Source organism: Amborella trichopoda, chromosome 2, assembly GCF_054954075.1.
Source record: "Amborella trichopoda isolate Santa Cruz 75 chromosome 2, AtrichopodaSantaCruz75HAP2 v2.0, whole genome shotgun sequence".
NCBI classification, from domain to species: domain Eukaryota; kingdom Viridiplantae; phylum Streptophyta; class Magnoliopsida; order Amborellales; family Amborellaceae; genus Amborella; species Amborella trichopoda.
The window spans coordinates 62,731,423-62,746,027 of NC_142337.1; the positions used below are offsets into that span (position 1 = coordinate 62,731,423).

The window sequence follows — 14,605 nt, forward strand, 5'->3', positions numbered from 1 at the left end:
CCATTAAAATCAACACAATTTTTTGAAAATCTTTTTAAAAACTCAAAAAGTACCAAACGGATTTCATGAAATCGGAAATGGTTTTTAAAAAATTGTGTTTTAATCATAAACTTACTAACCACGGATTTCATGAAATTGGAATTTAAAAAAAAAAATATTGTCTTTCAATCATAGACTTGATTTTATTTTTTTGAAGAAAATTATGTTTTCATAACGGCTTCCCTCCACTTGGACAATGAACTCAGGTGCACAGGAGATTCTGGGGCGGGATGCATTGCATAATTTACATACCAGACTCACTGGTGGCTTTACACAAGTCATTCACATGTCACACATGAATACATACAGAAGCAAACCATCAGATGGCCATTTGTTGTGGCAAGAGTAATTCCCTAAGAGCATCTGGGTCAACAAGAGGAGCACTACAAGTAAAATTTTGGCACACAAGAGCCACAGCCTTGGAAACTTTAGGGCTCTTCTCGGCCATTAATGCAATGCTCTGGTTCTTGGCCTCCCAAAACTCCATATCCTCCTTGTTGCTCGGATCAATCTGAATCACCTGCAGAGCCAATTTCATGCAAAATGAATTAGACTGTCTCAGTTTCAGCAACTATCCAAAGTTCTCCGTTATTATAGATGGCACAGAGATTATCACCAATGAGTGAAAGAACTAATTATTGAATCACTACGTCTTTTATGTACATGAAGAATCACACACACACAAGTTTAGTATTAAAGACAGTCGGATCAAATCCAGAGATGCCGACCACAAAATGTGATACTAAGTAGATTCCAGAATAACTAATGCATCTCATTTGCATTTGTCGAAATCAAAGATGACCAGAGAGAGAGACTCACAGTTTTGTTCAGATCAGACGTAGCATGTGCTGCCCTAACCATGCCATGAAACTCTGGGAGCATTTTGTCACCAACAAGAACCACTTGTTTGCGGGAAGGGTATGCAAGCATATCCACCGCACAGCTCATAAGGGGCACAGCCATGGGAAACTCCTTCAACCTCTTATTAAACACCGCCTAATACACAATTCACAGACATTTCTTCAGAGAGAGAGAGAGAGAGAGAGAGATGCATACAGACGAAAAGTACATATGAAGTTCATAAGATCATTTACCTATTGGTACAAGTCTGTCACAGTCGACCTTGGCATTGGATGTGAAAGCATGCACTTGGGGTTTCATAGACCAGGCTTCATGTCCAAAAGAAAACACACCCCAAGCAACCAGCTCTCACATCTGAGGACCATGGTTGATCGTGATCTCCTCTTGCCAAATGGATTATGATATACAATAGCGTATGTAAATGAATGCAATTTTGTATCGTTCAGTTTATGTTAGAGAAGCATATAATTAAGCAGTAGCTCATTCAACACTACTGTATCAAGTCTAAGCTCTGCATTATGTCGGAAGTAGTAAGAGAATGGCAATACCAGAAGATGCTCCGCATTCTGTCGATAGTAGGTGGACAAGTCATCACCAACCATTGAAGACAATCTTATCAGATTAATGGCGGAAACTGAGTTTCCAGAGGGTTCTGCACCATCATAATCTTCTTTCACACGCAAAAGGATCGACGGGTCTTCACCTGGGGTGTTGAAATATGCTCCACCTTCTTTGTCGAGAAATAATTCATCCTAAAGAGAGGATCCAACAAGCATCTCATCACTACCTTCCACAATAATAACTACGAATTAAACCATTAAAGCTCATTATTTAAGCCTCGAATACAATTTTCCCAGATATTCAATATGATGCATATTATAGAAAATGTGCAGCTTTTCAAAGACAGAAATTGACGGCAAAATGAATCCACTGGGAAGGAATGTACATGATTATGAGATAACACAATCATTTTCCAATTGTGACCCTTAAAGGAATGACCAAGATATGTATCTTGATTGAACTTATGGAATAATGTCTTTTCTAATCCATCTTTTGTCATTTTTGAAGTATAACAGTGGGTAAGGAGCACTGAAAAAATACATTGACTATCTCGAAATCAGCTCATCAGTTAATTAAAGACATAAGATATCTACGATACACAAGGATAGCCACCTACAGAGATGATCAAAATTTAAAAGCCATCTACCTGTGTAGCTTGAAGTTCGATTGCCCATGATAACCATTCAGTCCTCCCTCCAAACTCATACATATCTAGAAGGGCAGAAATCAAGAATGCATAATCATCTAGAAATCCTGGAGCTTTTGATGGACCATTGCGGAAGCTATGGTACAGCCTATGATTCTCTTTTATGTAAAGATTACTCCTGATAAAAGATGCTGCCTTTTCGGCAACTTCCATATACTCCTTCGGCTGCAAGTCAAATACAAGTTTTACTATAACAAAAAAGGTTGTGATTTATGATTTTTTTTCTTTTTATTACCAAGGGCTCTATGCAACACAAGACAAGTGATTACAAACAAAACCGTCAGTAAGATCCTTAGGAGGGCCTCAACTATACATGAAATATGTCTCAATGCAAAATCACGATAACACATGTAAGTATAACAAACTTACGTCACAGCCAGTTACAGGGAAGTGAAATTTGGTTCCTTCAGGTTCTGCCTCGAGAATAACAGAGGCTCTCGCAAAAGCCGACATCGCAAGTCCATTCCACCCAACAATTACCTAAGCAAGTAATTGATGTTAAATAAAGCAGAAATAAGCATGTAAGAAGGAAATTAAAATGCAACACAACCATGATAGAATCTGACGGTGTGCTGGTTTTGTTTCTTTTCTTGTGTAAAGTATCCCGTATGTGTTAATTATGACCCCATTCATCTCCTTTGGAAAGATCAACATGGGGCAAATGAAGCTCCAGTTCAGGAATACAAGATCCACGAAGAAAGTATAATGACATGGATAACATGGATGACCGAAAACCATAGCCTGTTGGGGTCTTCACTGACCAGTAAAATGGACGGTGATGGAGAGAGAGAAAAACCACCTTTGGGGTCATATCCTGTTCTGGCGGGGCCTCTTTTATCACCATCCATCAAGGTGGTGACTCCAATCACCCCAGTTTCCCCTTTCCCATGAATTAGCTATGCAACCCCATATTTCCTTTACGACAAGCACTGTGCACTCTAGTTCCCAACGAGCATGAGTATTCTGAAGCAAACAATATACCTTATCATCTAGGTGAGGGCGTGGTCGATTTGATCTCACATTAAAGAGTTTCTGACAAGATGTTCCAAGAATATCAGAGTATTCATCTATTGAAATTCCCAGCTTTGAAGCTCTCTCAGGAAGACTCTCCCTCTCGATCAGCACATTTTTCCCCTTGAATTCATCATGGGGATCGCTCATTCTTGAAAGGTCACAGTTTCCACCAGGTTTTACATAATAATGGTCCTTGAAGAGAGAGGCTGAATGTGCTCCAAGTATTTCATCAACCTTAAGAGAACAAAAGTAAGACATAAAATAGCATCAGTTTGGGGTCTTGTTTCACCTGTTAGTATATTCCATCATCCTTGTTACAGGATTATATAATAAATGCACTAATCAACTCTAAAATAGACAGTACCAACCAAAAGTAGCACTAAGGGGCAAATATTTTGACCTTGGCAGCAGATAATTTCATCTGTTAATAACTCAACTTTATATATCTACAGCAGCTACAGTATGCTGTTCTTGTGATACTAGCAAATAGCTGTGATTAACTAGCAACATGTTAACCACCAGCAGCCCTATCTCAAAGCCACGCCCTATTTTCTACATTTAATTGGAGCATTGGCAATTCAGTACTTTTCAATGCCCCAAAAGAAACACAATAAGCAAGCTGATTCAGACTGCAGAATACCAGTACCTTGTATACGACAACTATGACATTATCATGGGAAATCTCCCTGGTATTCATCTTCTTTCTATATGCGTTGGTTTGGCTATACTTCAGTGCGACACGTTGAATACTCCAACCTCTTAATATCTACGAAACAATTAAAACCATTCAACCAGAGAAATTGATTGGAAGAGGTGGTTAGCAAAGTCGGGTGCAGGATCCTTGTTAGATGCCTACTGCTACTCAAATCTGTCAAAATAGACCTCAAGAGAGTTTTCAGGGACATGGAGTTACCAATTTTTATCTTCTGACAGAGATTCATTCCCATTAGCCTTTTTTTTTGTTTTTTACTTTAGCCAATATTCAAGGATAACGTCGGGACCAGGTGGTGCGAGTTCAGGAGGATGAGTCAGCAAAAGGAGTTTCTTTCTGAAACTTAGTGCCTAAAATAATAATTTCTTACACTAGCAAACAATTAAATATCTCTTCGTCCCTTTTATATCTAATTTCCACAGCCTCAATCCACTTGCAATATCTTTCCTAGTCTTAGAAATGAGCAATATGAAATTCCAAATGAGCATTGAATAGCATTCATCTTAAGTGCCCTCCTAACAAACAGTTTTTTTCCTATTGAGAAACTTCTTACCTAACAAGCAGTTCAAAATCACCAAAGCAAAGCCTATGCCAGTAAATAAAAATCATTTTAATACATTGGTAGCACAAGGTCAAACCATTGGGTTGCAAACTCATACAACAAACTTAACATCTCTACATTGAGACATAGTAAAGCAGTTTCACTATGATCAAGTGTCATAAAACGACAGCAAGAAACCTCTTCACTTGTCCAGATGTAGAAGGCGCCCTCTTTCTTCCTTGATGCGCCTTCAAACTCTGCACTATCTGCATCTTCTGCTGAATAAATCCCTCCTCCTGCATCTATCATATCTCTCCTCAAGTAGTCAAGAACATCTCGGGCCACGGATGAATAAAAGGTATCCTTTGTTATTTCGAATGCATCCAAATAAACATTGGCAAGCTGTCCTTGATCGTAAAGCATTTTCTCGAAATGTGGAACTGCAAATAAATAAATAAATAAAAAGAGAGAAGATTTCTGAACCTAAAAACAGAGCTAATCGATATGTCCAAAGAAAATAGTCAACTGAAACAATGGTAGACATACAGGGGGAAACCATGAATTCCGAGTATCTCACCGTGCCAACGCTCATCCACACTGTATCTATGGAACCCCCCTCCGATATGCTCATGCATCCCACCCCTTGCCATGCTTTGCAAGCTAAAACAAGCCATATCTAAGTTTTTTTTTGCTTCATGAGGCTTCCCACTTTCCTCTAGTCTCTTTGACTGATAAAGAAATAGCTGAATTTCCACAGGCCTAGGGAATTTTGGTGCAGACCCAAAACCTCCATATTCTGCATCATAACTTTTTGCAAGCTGGAAGAGCAGAGATTTTTTTAGTGTTATTCATACAATTATCAACTAAATGTGAAGGGAAGAACAATTTACTTAATATTGATATGATGAAGATTTACCTGGTCAGCACATCGTTGGATAGCATTTTGGGGTAGTGCCCTATCCGAGCTGTCAGAGCTAGCAGTTGCAGATAAAGCATCCGAAAGCTGTTGAATAGTGGAAATCCCACTTCGCTCGAGCATGTCTCTCTTAGTATCCCAAGCTTCCTTCACTCTCCTGCACATACACAAAGGAATGCATCACCAAGAGTTAAGCTACCTCACAAAGCAGTAGCAAGAGATCCAATAAAATAGAAAGTATGGCATCTCTACCTGAGTACTGTCTTGAAACCTGGTCGCCCATACTTGTCATCAGGAGGAAAATACGTTCCACCCATCAAAGGCTTCAGATCAGGGGAAAGGAAGACACTCAATGGCCATCCACCACCTCCATACACAGCTTGCACATAAGTCATGTAGACCTACAAAGTAAAAACATATTAGCCCATCTAAAATACATTCTCCTTTTCAGGCATTGAAAGGTGAAATCACTACTCAAGGCTGAACCATCTAAAAACTGGAAGCATCCCCTACTCCATGGCCGTCGAGTGGGGTATCATGAAAACATCAGACTTGTACAATTTCTAGCATAAAAATGGTCAAATACAGTGGAGTTAACGGACAAGTAAGAGTAAGCACAGCAAGCTAGTATAAGTATGCATACTTGGAACTCTATGATGACACCGTAGTAATTTCTCCTTGCTAGGAATACCGCATATTATTTTTTTATTGAATCTAGCACTCTGAAACATAGGTAGAAATGGGCTTTCGTGAGAAAAGGGATCATGGTTTTAGAATCTTCCATGGGATGGTTGTTAATATAAATCAACAATGCAGAAACAACTTCTTTTTTTCTTTTTTTTTTTTGAGAATGAACAATGCAGAAACAACTTCCAAGTGCTTTTTATCAAAGAACATATAGCTACTAAAAGAAAAACTCTTCCACAAAAAAGAACCCTAGGCAGGTCAAGCCAATCATTCATAGAATACAGGTTGCTCACCTTATCAACATCTGGACGTTCTTCTCGGTCAACCTGCAATCATCAATATTTAAGTGTCAAAGGAAATTTTGGACGACAGATAAATATTCATCAGAAAATTCAAATAAAAACTTGAATTAAAAACTTGAATATTTACTTGATATAATTGTAAAGAAAATGGTAACAGTCAAACTTCATACGCATTTCAGGAACTGCTTTTAGCAGTATTCACCTTGATGCTAACAAACCAATCGTTCAGCATCTCTGCGACTTCTTCATTCTCGAATGATTCTACTTCCATAACATGGCACCTACACCATAATTGTCAATCAAGAGGATCGAGCTTTAATTATATTCAGGAACCTAAACAACAATATAGCAACAAAATACCTCAATATAAAAGGAAGGATACACCAGGGAATCTCAAAAAGATACTCAGGAGAAACAAATATAACATGCACATATGATGAGTCAAATATAACATGCACACATGATGAGTCATGAAACAAAACTACATTTGTGCATGCACACACACACAATTACAGAGAAAGAGAGAGAACCCTGTGCGGAGAAGAGGGGGGGGAGGAGAGTCTGGAGTACGTCAGATACACAATGGGGGATCAAGTATAACATAATAAATGAAGAAAACCATATAATCATCTTAAAGAATATCCAAACATAATAATAATAATAGCAATAATAATAGTAGTAATAATAATGACAACGACAGGGGCGACGATAACAACAACAATAATGCAATAATGGAAGATCAAATAAAGTGAGAAATCCCACCCTTCACTCACCAGTGACATGTGCTGTATCCAACTTCACAAAGAGCACCCACACGAACAATGGATGAGAAAAAAACCCATGAAGAAATCAAAAAACTAAAATGAGGTATAGAAAAAAAAAAAAAAAAAAATTTCAGAAATGCTCTACCAAATGAATAAGAATCAACCCAATTTTGCAGCTACATTTCAAATGATAATTGAAGCAAGAAGTCTAGCATATTACATACTCGACAAAAAAATAGGCATGCCTTTAGACCGAGCTTTTTGAAAAGCTTCCTCTCCCCAAGGGTACCAGTCAACCTAAATGAAAAAGCAAAAGTAATGCTCAAATGAAGCAGCAAAAGTATTGCACATTTTAACTTAAAGAGCTAAGACCAAAGAATTTCCCCAAAAAATAAAATAAAATATATTGACACCAGAGAATTATGACTACATTACTACATCCTTGAATGAAATTGGGAAAAGGCTTATATTTCAAAATTCATTCAATTTATAAGAGCACATTTATCTTCATAACACCTAGCATAATAAGCTTCCGACATATAATACCTGTATAATAAAGGCAACTACCTATAATTAAGAAGGTATTAATATTTACCAATAAAAGTTACCTGCATCTCTAACTTTAGTTAACTGTTCAACATGAAAAACAAACATATCGAATGTTACATTCAAATGAACACAAATGAGCAATATAAAGTGATTTAAAAAGCAAACCGCCCAGCACCTAACCGGTCCAGAAGGCCTGTGTGAATCGCTTAGGCGTAGCGGGCCAAACTAGGCAAGCGCCCAACACTCGGCCCTAGGCGGCCAAGGCCTGCGCCCCTCCCAGGGGTGGAAATACTTGAGGCTTTTTTTGGGTTTTTTTGAAAAAAACATTGTTTTTAAATGTGGGTTTTAAGTTCATTTGAAACTTAAATCCGCTACAACCCATTTTAGAAAGAGAAACCTAAAAAAAAAAACTAGATTTTGTGATTTTCAATGGATCAAAATGTTTCTCAAAGTTACAGGAACTGGATCCAAATATCACCCATTAAGATTACATTTAGTTTTGGAATTTTTTTAGGCCTACTAGATGGTGTTTTTGAAGATTTTAGCACCAAAAAATATCTCAGAGGGAGAAGTTTGGAGTTCGAGCAATCAAAATAAGTGCAAAATTTTATTTTTTAGATTGCTTGTATTATTTTGAGATGTCTTCTTCAAAATCTAGTCGAAGTGGTGATCGGGGTTGGAAATATGAATAATCCGAATCTAAATGACAAAAATTACATAAGATGCAATTATTGTAAAAGAGATACAAAAGGGGCAAACCAGTTTAAGAAACATCTTACCGGTATTAAGGGGAATGTTGTCCTTTGTAAAAATGTTCCTGAAGCTATCAAAGAGGAGATTAACCAATATATAAATTCAGTAAAATACAAACCAGAACAAAATCCTTGTCATTTGGATAGATCTATTTCTAGTTCTGCTAGAAAAAGTGATCCGGGTTGGAGGTATGATTATAACCCAAAACCAAATAATAAAAATTGTATAAGTTGTACTTTTTGTAAAAAAAATACTAATTGAAGGTATTAATCGATTTAAGAAACACCTTGCTGGTATTAAAGAAAATGTTACTTCTTGTAAAAAGATTTCTTACGCTATTTGAGATGAGATTAGACAATATTTGAATTTAGTAGCACTAGAAAAACATGAGCCTTGTTCTATGAAAATATCTTCGTTCTTCTAGAAGTGGTGATTAATATGGTCATAACCCTTAAATTTAATTATTGAGAAAATGATACTAATAGAACTATTTACCGGTTCAAAAAACATCTTGCCGGTATTAAAGGAATATTGCTCCGTATAAACAATGTTCCTAATACGGCTATCAGGGAAGAGATTATATAATATTTGAATTCAAGGAAGCAGAAATCGAAAGAAAAGGGTGAAGAGGCACTAGGTAGGCTCCTAGAGCCGTACAAAGTAAGAGAGAAGTAGAAGAAGAGGAGGAAGAAACAGATTTAGAAAAAATGAGTGTTATGTTGGAGAGGGAAATGACTCTGACGATGGACATATTATGAGACTTACCCTACTCCCCTTGGTGTGGACTACTTTGTAGTAGACTGTACATTTTCTTATTTTCCTTTTCTAGTTTATACTATGAAAATATGGATTATGGGCTATCTAAATTCTCCTCATTCGTAGAAATATGGATTATGGATTATGGAGGCGAGCATTGGGGGGTCTGGGTGCCGCCTAGCACTTTTTGAAACACTGAATTCAACCCCATAAAACCACATTCGATAACCCAAAGCCCCCACTAAATTTATGGATACCGCCCTTAATTACACAGCACATATCCTTCGATATGCATGAAATTTTACTACCCATAAAAAATAAAAATAAAATAAAATAAAATAAAAAATAAAAATAAAAAGCCTTTAATGATGAATGCATAGGAACATAGGATATCTAAAACCGTAAAGGTGAGAGAGAGAGAGAGAGAGAGGCGTACTGGATTGTGGGCATGCTGAAGAAGGTAAGGACTGTGCTCTTTGGAGAGCCTATTGGCATGGTTGTGCATATTGGTTCCTTCCGCCATGGCCGAGACCTTGGAGAAATGAATGAATCTTGCGGTTTCCTTACGAATTAAATGAGAAACAAGTGGCTTCTGATATATCGGCGAGGTGGGGTTCAGGGCTTTTCCACAGACAGATTGAAGAGCACCTACCAACAAAAGTTTGCAAAACATGGACGCGAGGAAAAGAGGGAGTCGAGTCGAGTCGAGTCCAGTCCAGTCCAGTCCAGTCCAGTAGAGAGGTGAGGTGCGAGTGAGCGTAGAGAGGCGGATTACGCGACACTTGGAACAGCTTCATACACGTGTGAGAAAAAAAAGGCCCCTATCGAATATTAAGTGACACGTGGCAGTAGCTTGTGTTGGTTGGGAAAGCTCTGTGTTCTCCCTACAACGTAGATCTCCTTACCATCCAGCCGTTTATTTTTTTATCAAGACAGTCACTGTTTGATTTTAGATGCGAGATCTCAAAGTATTTTATTTTTAATTTTTTTAATATAATTTTTTTTAATATGAAATTTATTACATGCCATAAAAAATATTAACAATAATTTTTCGATAAAAAATAATAACCGAAACTTTCAAAGTGTTTTGATCATTTTATTTTATTAAAAAAAAATTTTTTATTTTTGTTAGTGTGAATTTAATATAAGAATAGACATCCAAAATTTGGTGTCAAAACAGTTTATAGAAAAAAATTTAAAAATAAAATAATGTAGAGACGTGACATTGTGATTGGGGCAATCTTAGCCCTCCATTCAAAAATGGACGGTTGGATAAAGGAAAACATAGAACTTCTATGTTGTAGGGGGAACATGGAAAGCTTTCCGTGACATGGAAAGCTTTCCGTGATTGTTTATCCCTTAGCAAACAAAAATCGAACTAGAAAGATTAATTGGACGTGGCCCCAAAGGGGTTAAATCACCGTACAACCGTTTTAACCGAGCAAGTCCTACGCAGTAAAGAAAGTGTCAAAAAAATATAAAAAAAATTAATAAAATATAAAAAATATGTTTAAAGAATAATTAAACAAACCACACCCAAATGAAATTGAAAATTAATGAAAAATAGATTTTAAATAAAAAAAATGATATAAGAATGCTACCTTATAATGTAAAACTACGGATGCCCCTCAAAAATCCATCAGAAAAGGCAGTTTTAATTGAAAAAACTCTTTGATTGATGATTTCGACATCGAGATGTATCACTATAAAAAATAAAAAGATTTTAAGTCTCAAAAATAGTGCATTTTACAACATATTATCTACACAGTCCATTTTCAAGATTTTTATATGTTTATAGATTTACTTGATTTTAACTATTTTTGAAATTTAAAACTTTATAATTAGATATAAAAATAGATTTTGAGATAATCCTAAGACATTTTACATCAAAATTATATAGCATGATAAAATTTGAAGGTGCACATTACCTCTACACCTACGGATGCGTTCGTATGCAAACTGTACCATTCAAATAATCGATTTGTGCCCAGAGGTATTTTTGAAATTTTTTGAAAAAAGATAGGAAAATGTAAAAACAAGTATTAATTACCAAAACAATTTTCAATATTTGACATAATGATGAAAAACATTTAAAACAAAATCCCTTTTTTTTAAGATTTATTTTTATAACTTTGTTTAAAAAATAAAAAATACACGATCGTTCACCAAAACGAAATCTGGTCTAATTTGGTGGTTACGTATTAGACCGCCCAAACTTTCCTTCAATGTTTTTGCCCTCATACACGATGGGAGATTGAGAGCGCTTGCAAATTGAAGTCCCTTAAAATATAGGAAAAAAGTTTGATAGGACTGCAGCCCTATCAAAATAAGTAAAGCCTCACCTCATAATTCATTGAAAATTGCAATTCAATCATTGAAAAACTTTTAGATTGTTCATCTCGGCTTGAGCATTATGTTTGTGAAAAAAAAGTTAGGAGTTAAAGCTCCAAAAATAGTATATATTGCAATAAATTATCTAGGCCGTTCATTTTGCTCTAAAAATAAGTATTCATAGATCCGCAAGATTTTTATCTTCTTTCTTTTTAGACCAATGTTAAAATCTTTATTGATAGAATAAAATTACAATTAGAAAATTACATCATTACATACCAACAACGAGGGTAATGAAGCCTCTCTCTTTGCCAAAGAATTTGCGAGCTCATTTGATTCTCTTCCAACTCTAAAACTTGTAGCCATGTAGATTTCAGCTGCCAAGAGACTTTCTATTCCTTCTTACACCATCGAATAACATTCAAAGAGTATTCTTCGACATTGCAAAAGTTCCCAAATTTATGCCAATAAAGAGCTTCAAACCTTGGAGAATAGCAGAAAATGCATAAGCTTCCATTGGGACCGGCAAAAGAAAACATGACATTACCATTCCAATCTCTAATAACCCCCAATATCCGCCTGACCATGATTACCAAATGAACTTTCATCAAAAGATTAAAACAAGCTAGTACAACGGGAATCCATCTACCTTTAGGGCAACATTTAACGACACCTATTCGGAATAAATTTGAGAGATTGAGAATGACATCCATCTCCGAGATACCTCATCCCTCCTTAGTAATCGATAACCAACACTAGAGGATATGATGAATATTATTAAGAACTCTATCAAAAGATAACACATAACTCTCAAAAGCTCTCCGATTACACTGTTTTCATGCTTCCAAATGAAAACCTAAACTTTGTGAGAAATAGGTCATTTCCAAATAATTACAATCTATGATAAGGACCAATGCCAATGGTAATGGAATAGAAGTCTATAGACTGGTTTCACATAAAATTGAACAGATTCCACCTCCCACACCATTTCATTTTCCAAATTATGCGGAATAAATAGATTTGTGTCATTTTTTAGTTTCAAATTTTTTTGTTGGTCTTGAAAATTGATTTTAGAGTCATCATAGAGATTTTTGGTTATGAAAGTGCTTTCCAGATAAGGATTTGAGATGAGGCTTTATTCTATTTTTATCGAACCTAAGCCTTGTAGAAACTTCATTCAAATTTATAAAAGCATGCAGATTTTATAAGGCCTGGGCTTTACGAAATCTTGAATTTTCATCCATAAAGTAATTGGGGCATTAAAAATCTTCATGATGCTTTAAAATCATTTTCTATTATCGACTATAAATTTTGAATCTCAAAAAATGGTACGAATTTTACAAATTCGTGAAAATTATTTATAAGGTGAAACGGATGGCCTAAATAACTTGTAATAGTATACACGATTTTTAGGGTTTGAATTTTTTTTTTTTTTTTTTTTCACAACAATAATGGTTAAAGCCAAGTTAATCGAGGTGAAGGTTATCTCATGCCAGAATTGCAATTTTATGTGGATTTCAGCCCTATCAAATTATTTTTCTTTATTTCTCAAAGGGTGAGGTTTGTATAGGGCTCTAAACAATCAAAGTAAAGCACACCGTTTGGGGCTCTAAATAATCAAAGTAAAACACACCTGCAAATAGTATCGACAAATGTAATTTCAACATTGAAAATCTTTGTGATAGCCTTAAAATATATTTTCATCTTTAATGATAAAATTTAAAAGCTTCAAAAATACTGTAGATTGAGCAAATCTATGAAATCTTGAAAATTGATGGTTCAAAAATGCGTTATAAGATACACTCTTTCCAAAATTTGAAATCTATTTTTTTCTCATGTCCATGCATCTTGATGTCGAGTGGATCAATTTGAGGTTATTTGAGCATCAAAACAATCTTTTCTAGTGAAATTTTTGATGTGGGCTCTAAGTTTATTGTTTAGAGCCTCGACTCTTTATGAACTTTTTATAAACTATTTCCTTTCTCAAAATATACGATATTCTCCAACAGTTTAATATTTTACTTTTTAAATAGGGAAAGTTGCATAAAACCCCCAAAAATAAACTTTCTAGGCACTTTATACCACTCTAATTTTTCTTAGCTTATTTTTCTCAAAAATTAAGTTTTATAGCGAATACCCTAAATACAAAAAGTTCATTTTTTGACAAAAATACCCTTCCTGTACATAACAAAGCATATTCGGATCGCAATAAAAGGAAAAGTCGGACCGCGGTTGTATATTGCCAGACCGGAACTGTACACTGCTGGGCCGCCTATTCCAAACACAATTTTCAATTTTGCCGAACCGTAGCTCACAAATGCCGGACTGCTCATTAATCCAGAAACAAATGCCGAACCACCTCTTCCAAACTCCGGACAGCCATGATGAAGTGCCGAACTGCCATGGTGAAGTGCCAAACTATTCCAAATCAGTGACTTAAGCGCCGGACCACCATAGTCAACCTATGAAGTAAGTGAGGGGTATTTTAGTCTGTTTTTTAATAGGGAGTATTTGCTAGGAAACATGGTTTTGGGGAAAAAGCTGTTAGAAAAAGTTAGGTTGGATGTAAATTGATTAGAAATCCATTTTTGGAGAAAAAGTTGCTAAAAAAAAGTTTGGTTGGGGGTAAATTGATTAGAAAGTCTATTTTTTTTGAGGTTTATTACAATTTTCCCTTTTATGTATTTCAAATATTTTGCCGGGTATTTTGCAAGGTACAATTTGTATAGAGCCTAAGCTCTAAACAATCGAGCCTACCTGTAAATAGTATCAAGAAATGTAGTTTCAACACCAGAAATCTTTGTGATAGCCTAAAAATATATTTTCATCCTTATTTATAAAATTTAAAGCTTCAAAAAGAGTGTAGTTAGACATATCTATAAAAACTTGAAAATATTGAAAATTGACAGGCCAAAAATGTATAACAAAATATACTATTTTCAAAACTTGAAATCCATTTTTTTTCTCATGTCTATGCATCTTGATGTGGAGATGATCAATTTGAAGATATTTTTCCATCAAAACAATATCTTCTAGTGAAATTTTTGAGGTAGGCACAAACTTGATTGTTTAGAACCTCGGTTCTATATAAAGTTTTCTCTATTTTGAAAGGA

General features: G+C 35.5%; 1 protein-coding gene across 3 annotated transcripts; it reads right to left on the reverse strand.

Moving 5' to 3' along the window:
• Positions 1–246: 246 nt before the first annotated feature.
• LOC18445283 (catalytics) lies at positions 247–9,943 on the reverse strand. Of its 3 annotated transcripts, XM_088859350.1 has the most exons (17): positions 9,598–9,798; positions 8,432–8,475; positions 7,699–7,733; positions 7,328–7,400; positions 7,113–7,134; positions 6,542–6,620; positions 6,331–6,363; positions 5,603–5,751; positions 5,351–5,507; positions 5,012–5,252; positions 4,633–4,874; positions 3,149–3,415; positions 2,537–2,647; positions 2,108–2,332; positions 1,449–1,652; positions 859–1,035; positions 247–559 (listed from the first exon to the last, which is right to left on the reverse strand). In XM_088859350.1, exons 4-17 carry the CDS (start codon positions 7,344–7,346, stop codon positions 359–361), a joined length of 2,127 nt encoding a protein of 708 aa, XP_088715476.1. In that variant the 5' UTR covers positions 7,347–7,400; positions 7,699–7,733; positions 8,432–8,475; positions 9,598–9,798; the 3' UTR covers positions 247–358. The 3 variants fall into 3 exon arrangements, with proteins under 3 accessions (XP_088715476.1, XP_020529839.2, XP_006855484.2); XM_020674180.2 differs by lacking the exon at positions 7,699–7,733 and having other exon boundaries at positions 9,598–9,943; XM_006855422.4 differs by lacking the exons at positions 7,699–7,733; positions 8,432–8,475 and having other exon boundaries at positions 9,598–9,939.
• Positions 9,944–14,605: the final 4,662 nt, after the last annotated feature.

What these genes read in the sequence shown, in the direction of transcription:
- LOC18445283 (XM_006855422.4), bottom strand. Translation starts at nt 9,834, where the DNA reads ATGTTTTGCAAACTTTTGTTGGTAGGTGCTCTTCAATCTGTCTGTGGA. An exon ending in CATGCCTATTTTTTTGTCGA is followed by an intron (nt 7,135 to 7,327) that starts GTATGTAATATG and finishes CTCTTTGTGAAG; the next exon opens with TTGGATACAGCACATGTCAC. An exon ending in GGATACAGCACATGTCACTG is followed by an intron (nt 6,621 to 7,112) that starts GTGAGTGAAGGG and finishes ATTATGGTGTAG; the next exon opens with GTGCCATGTTATGGAAGTAG.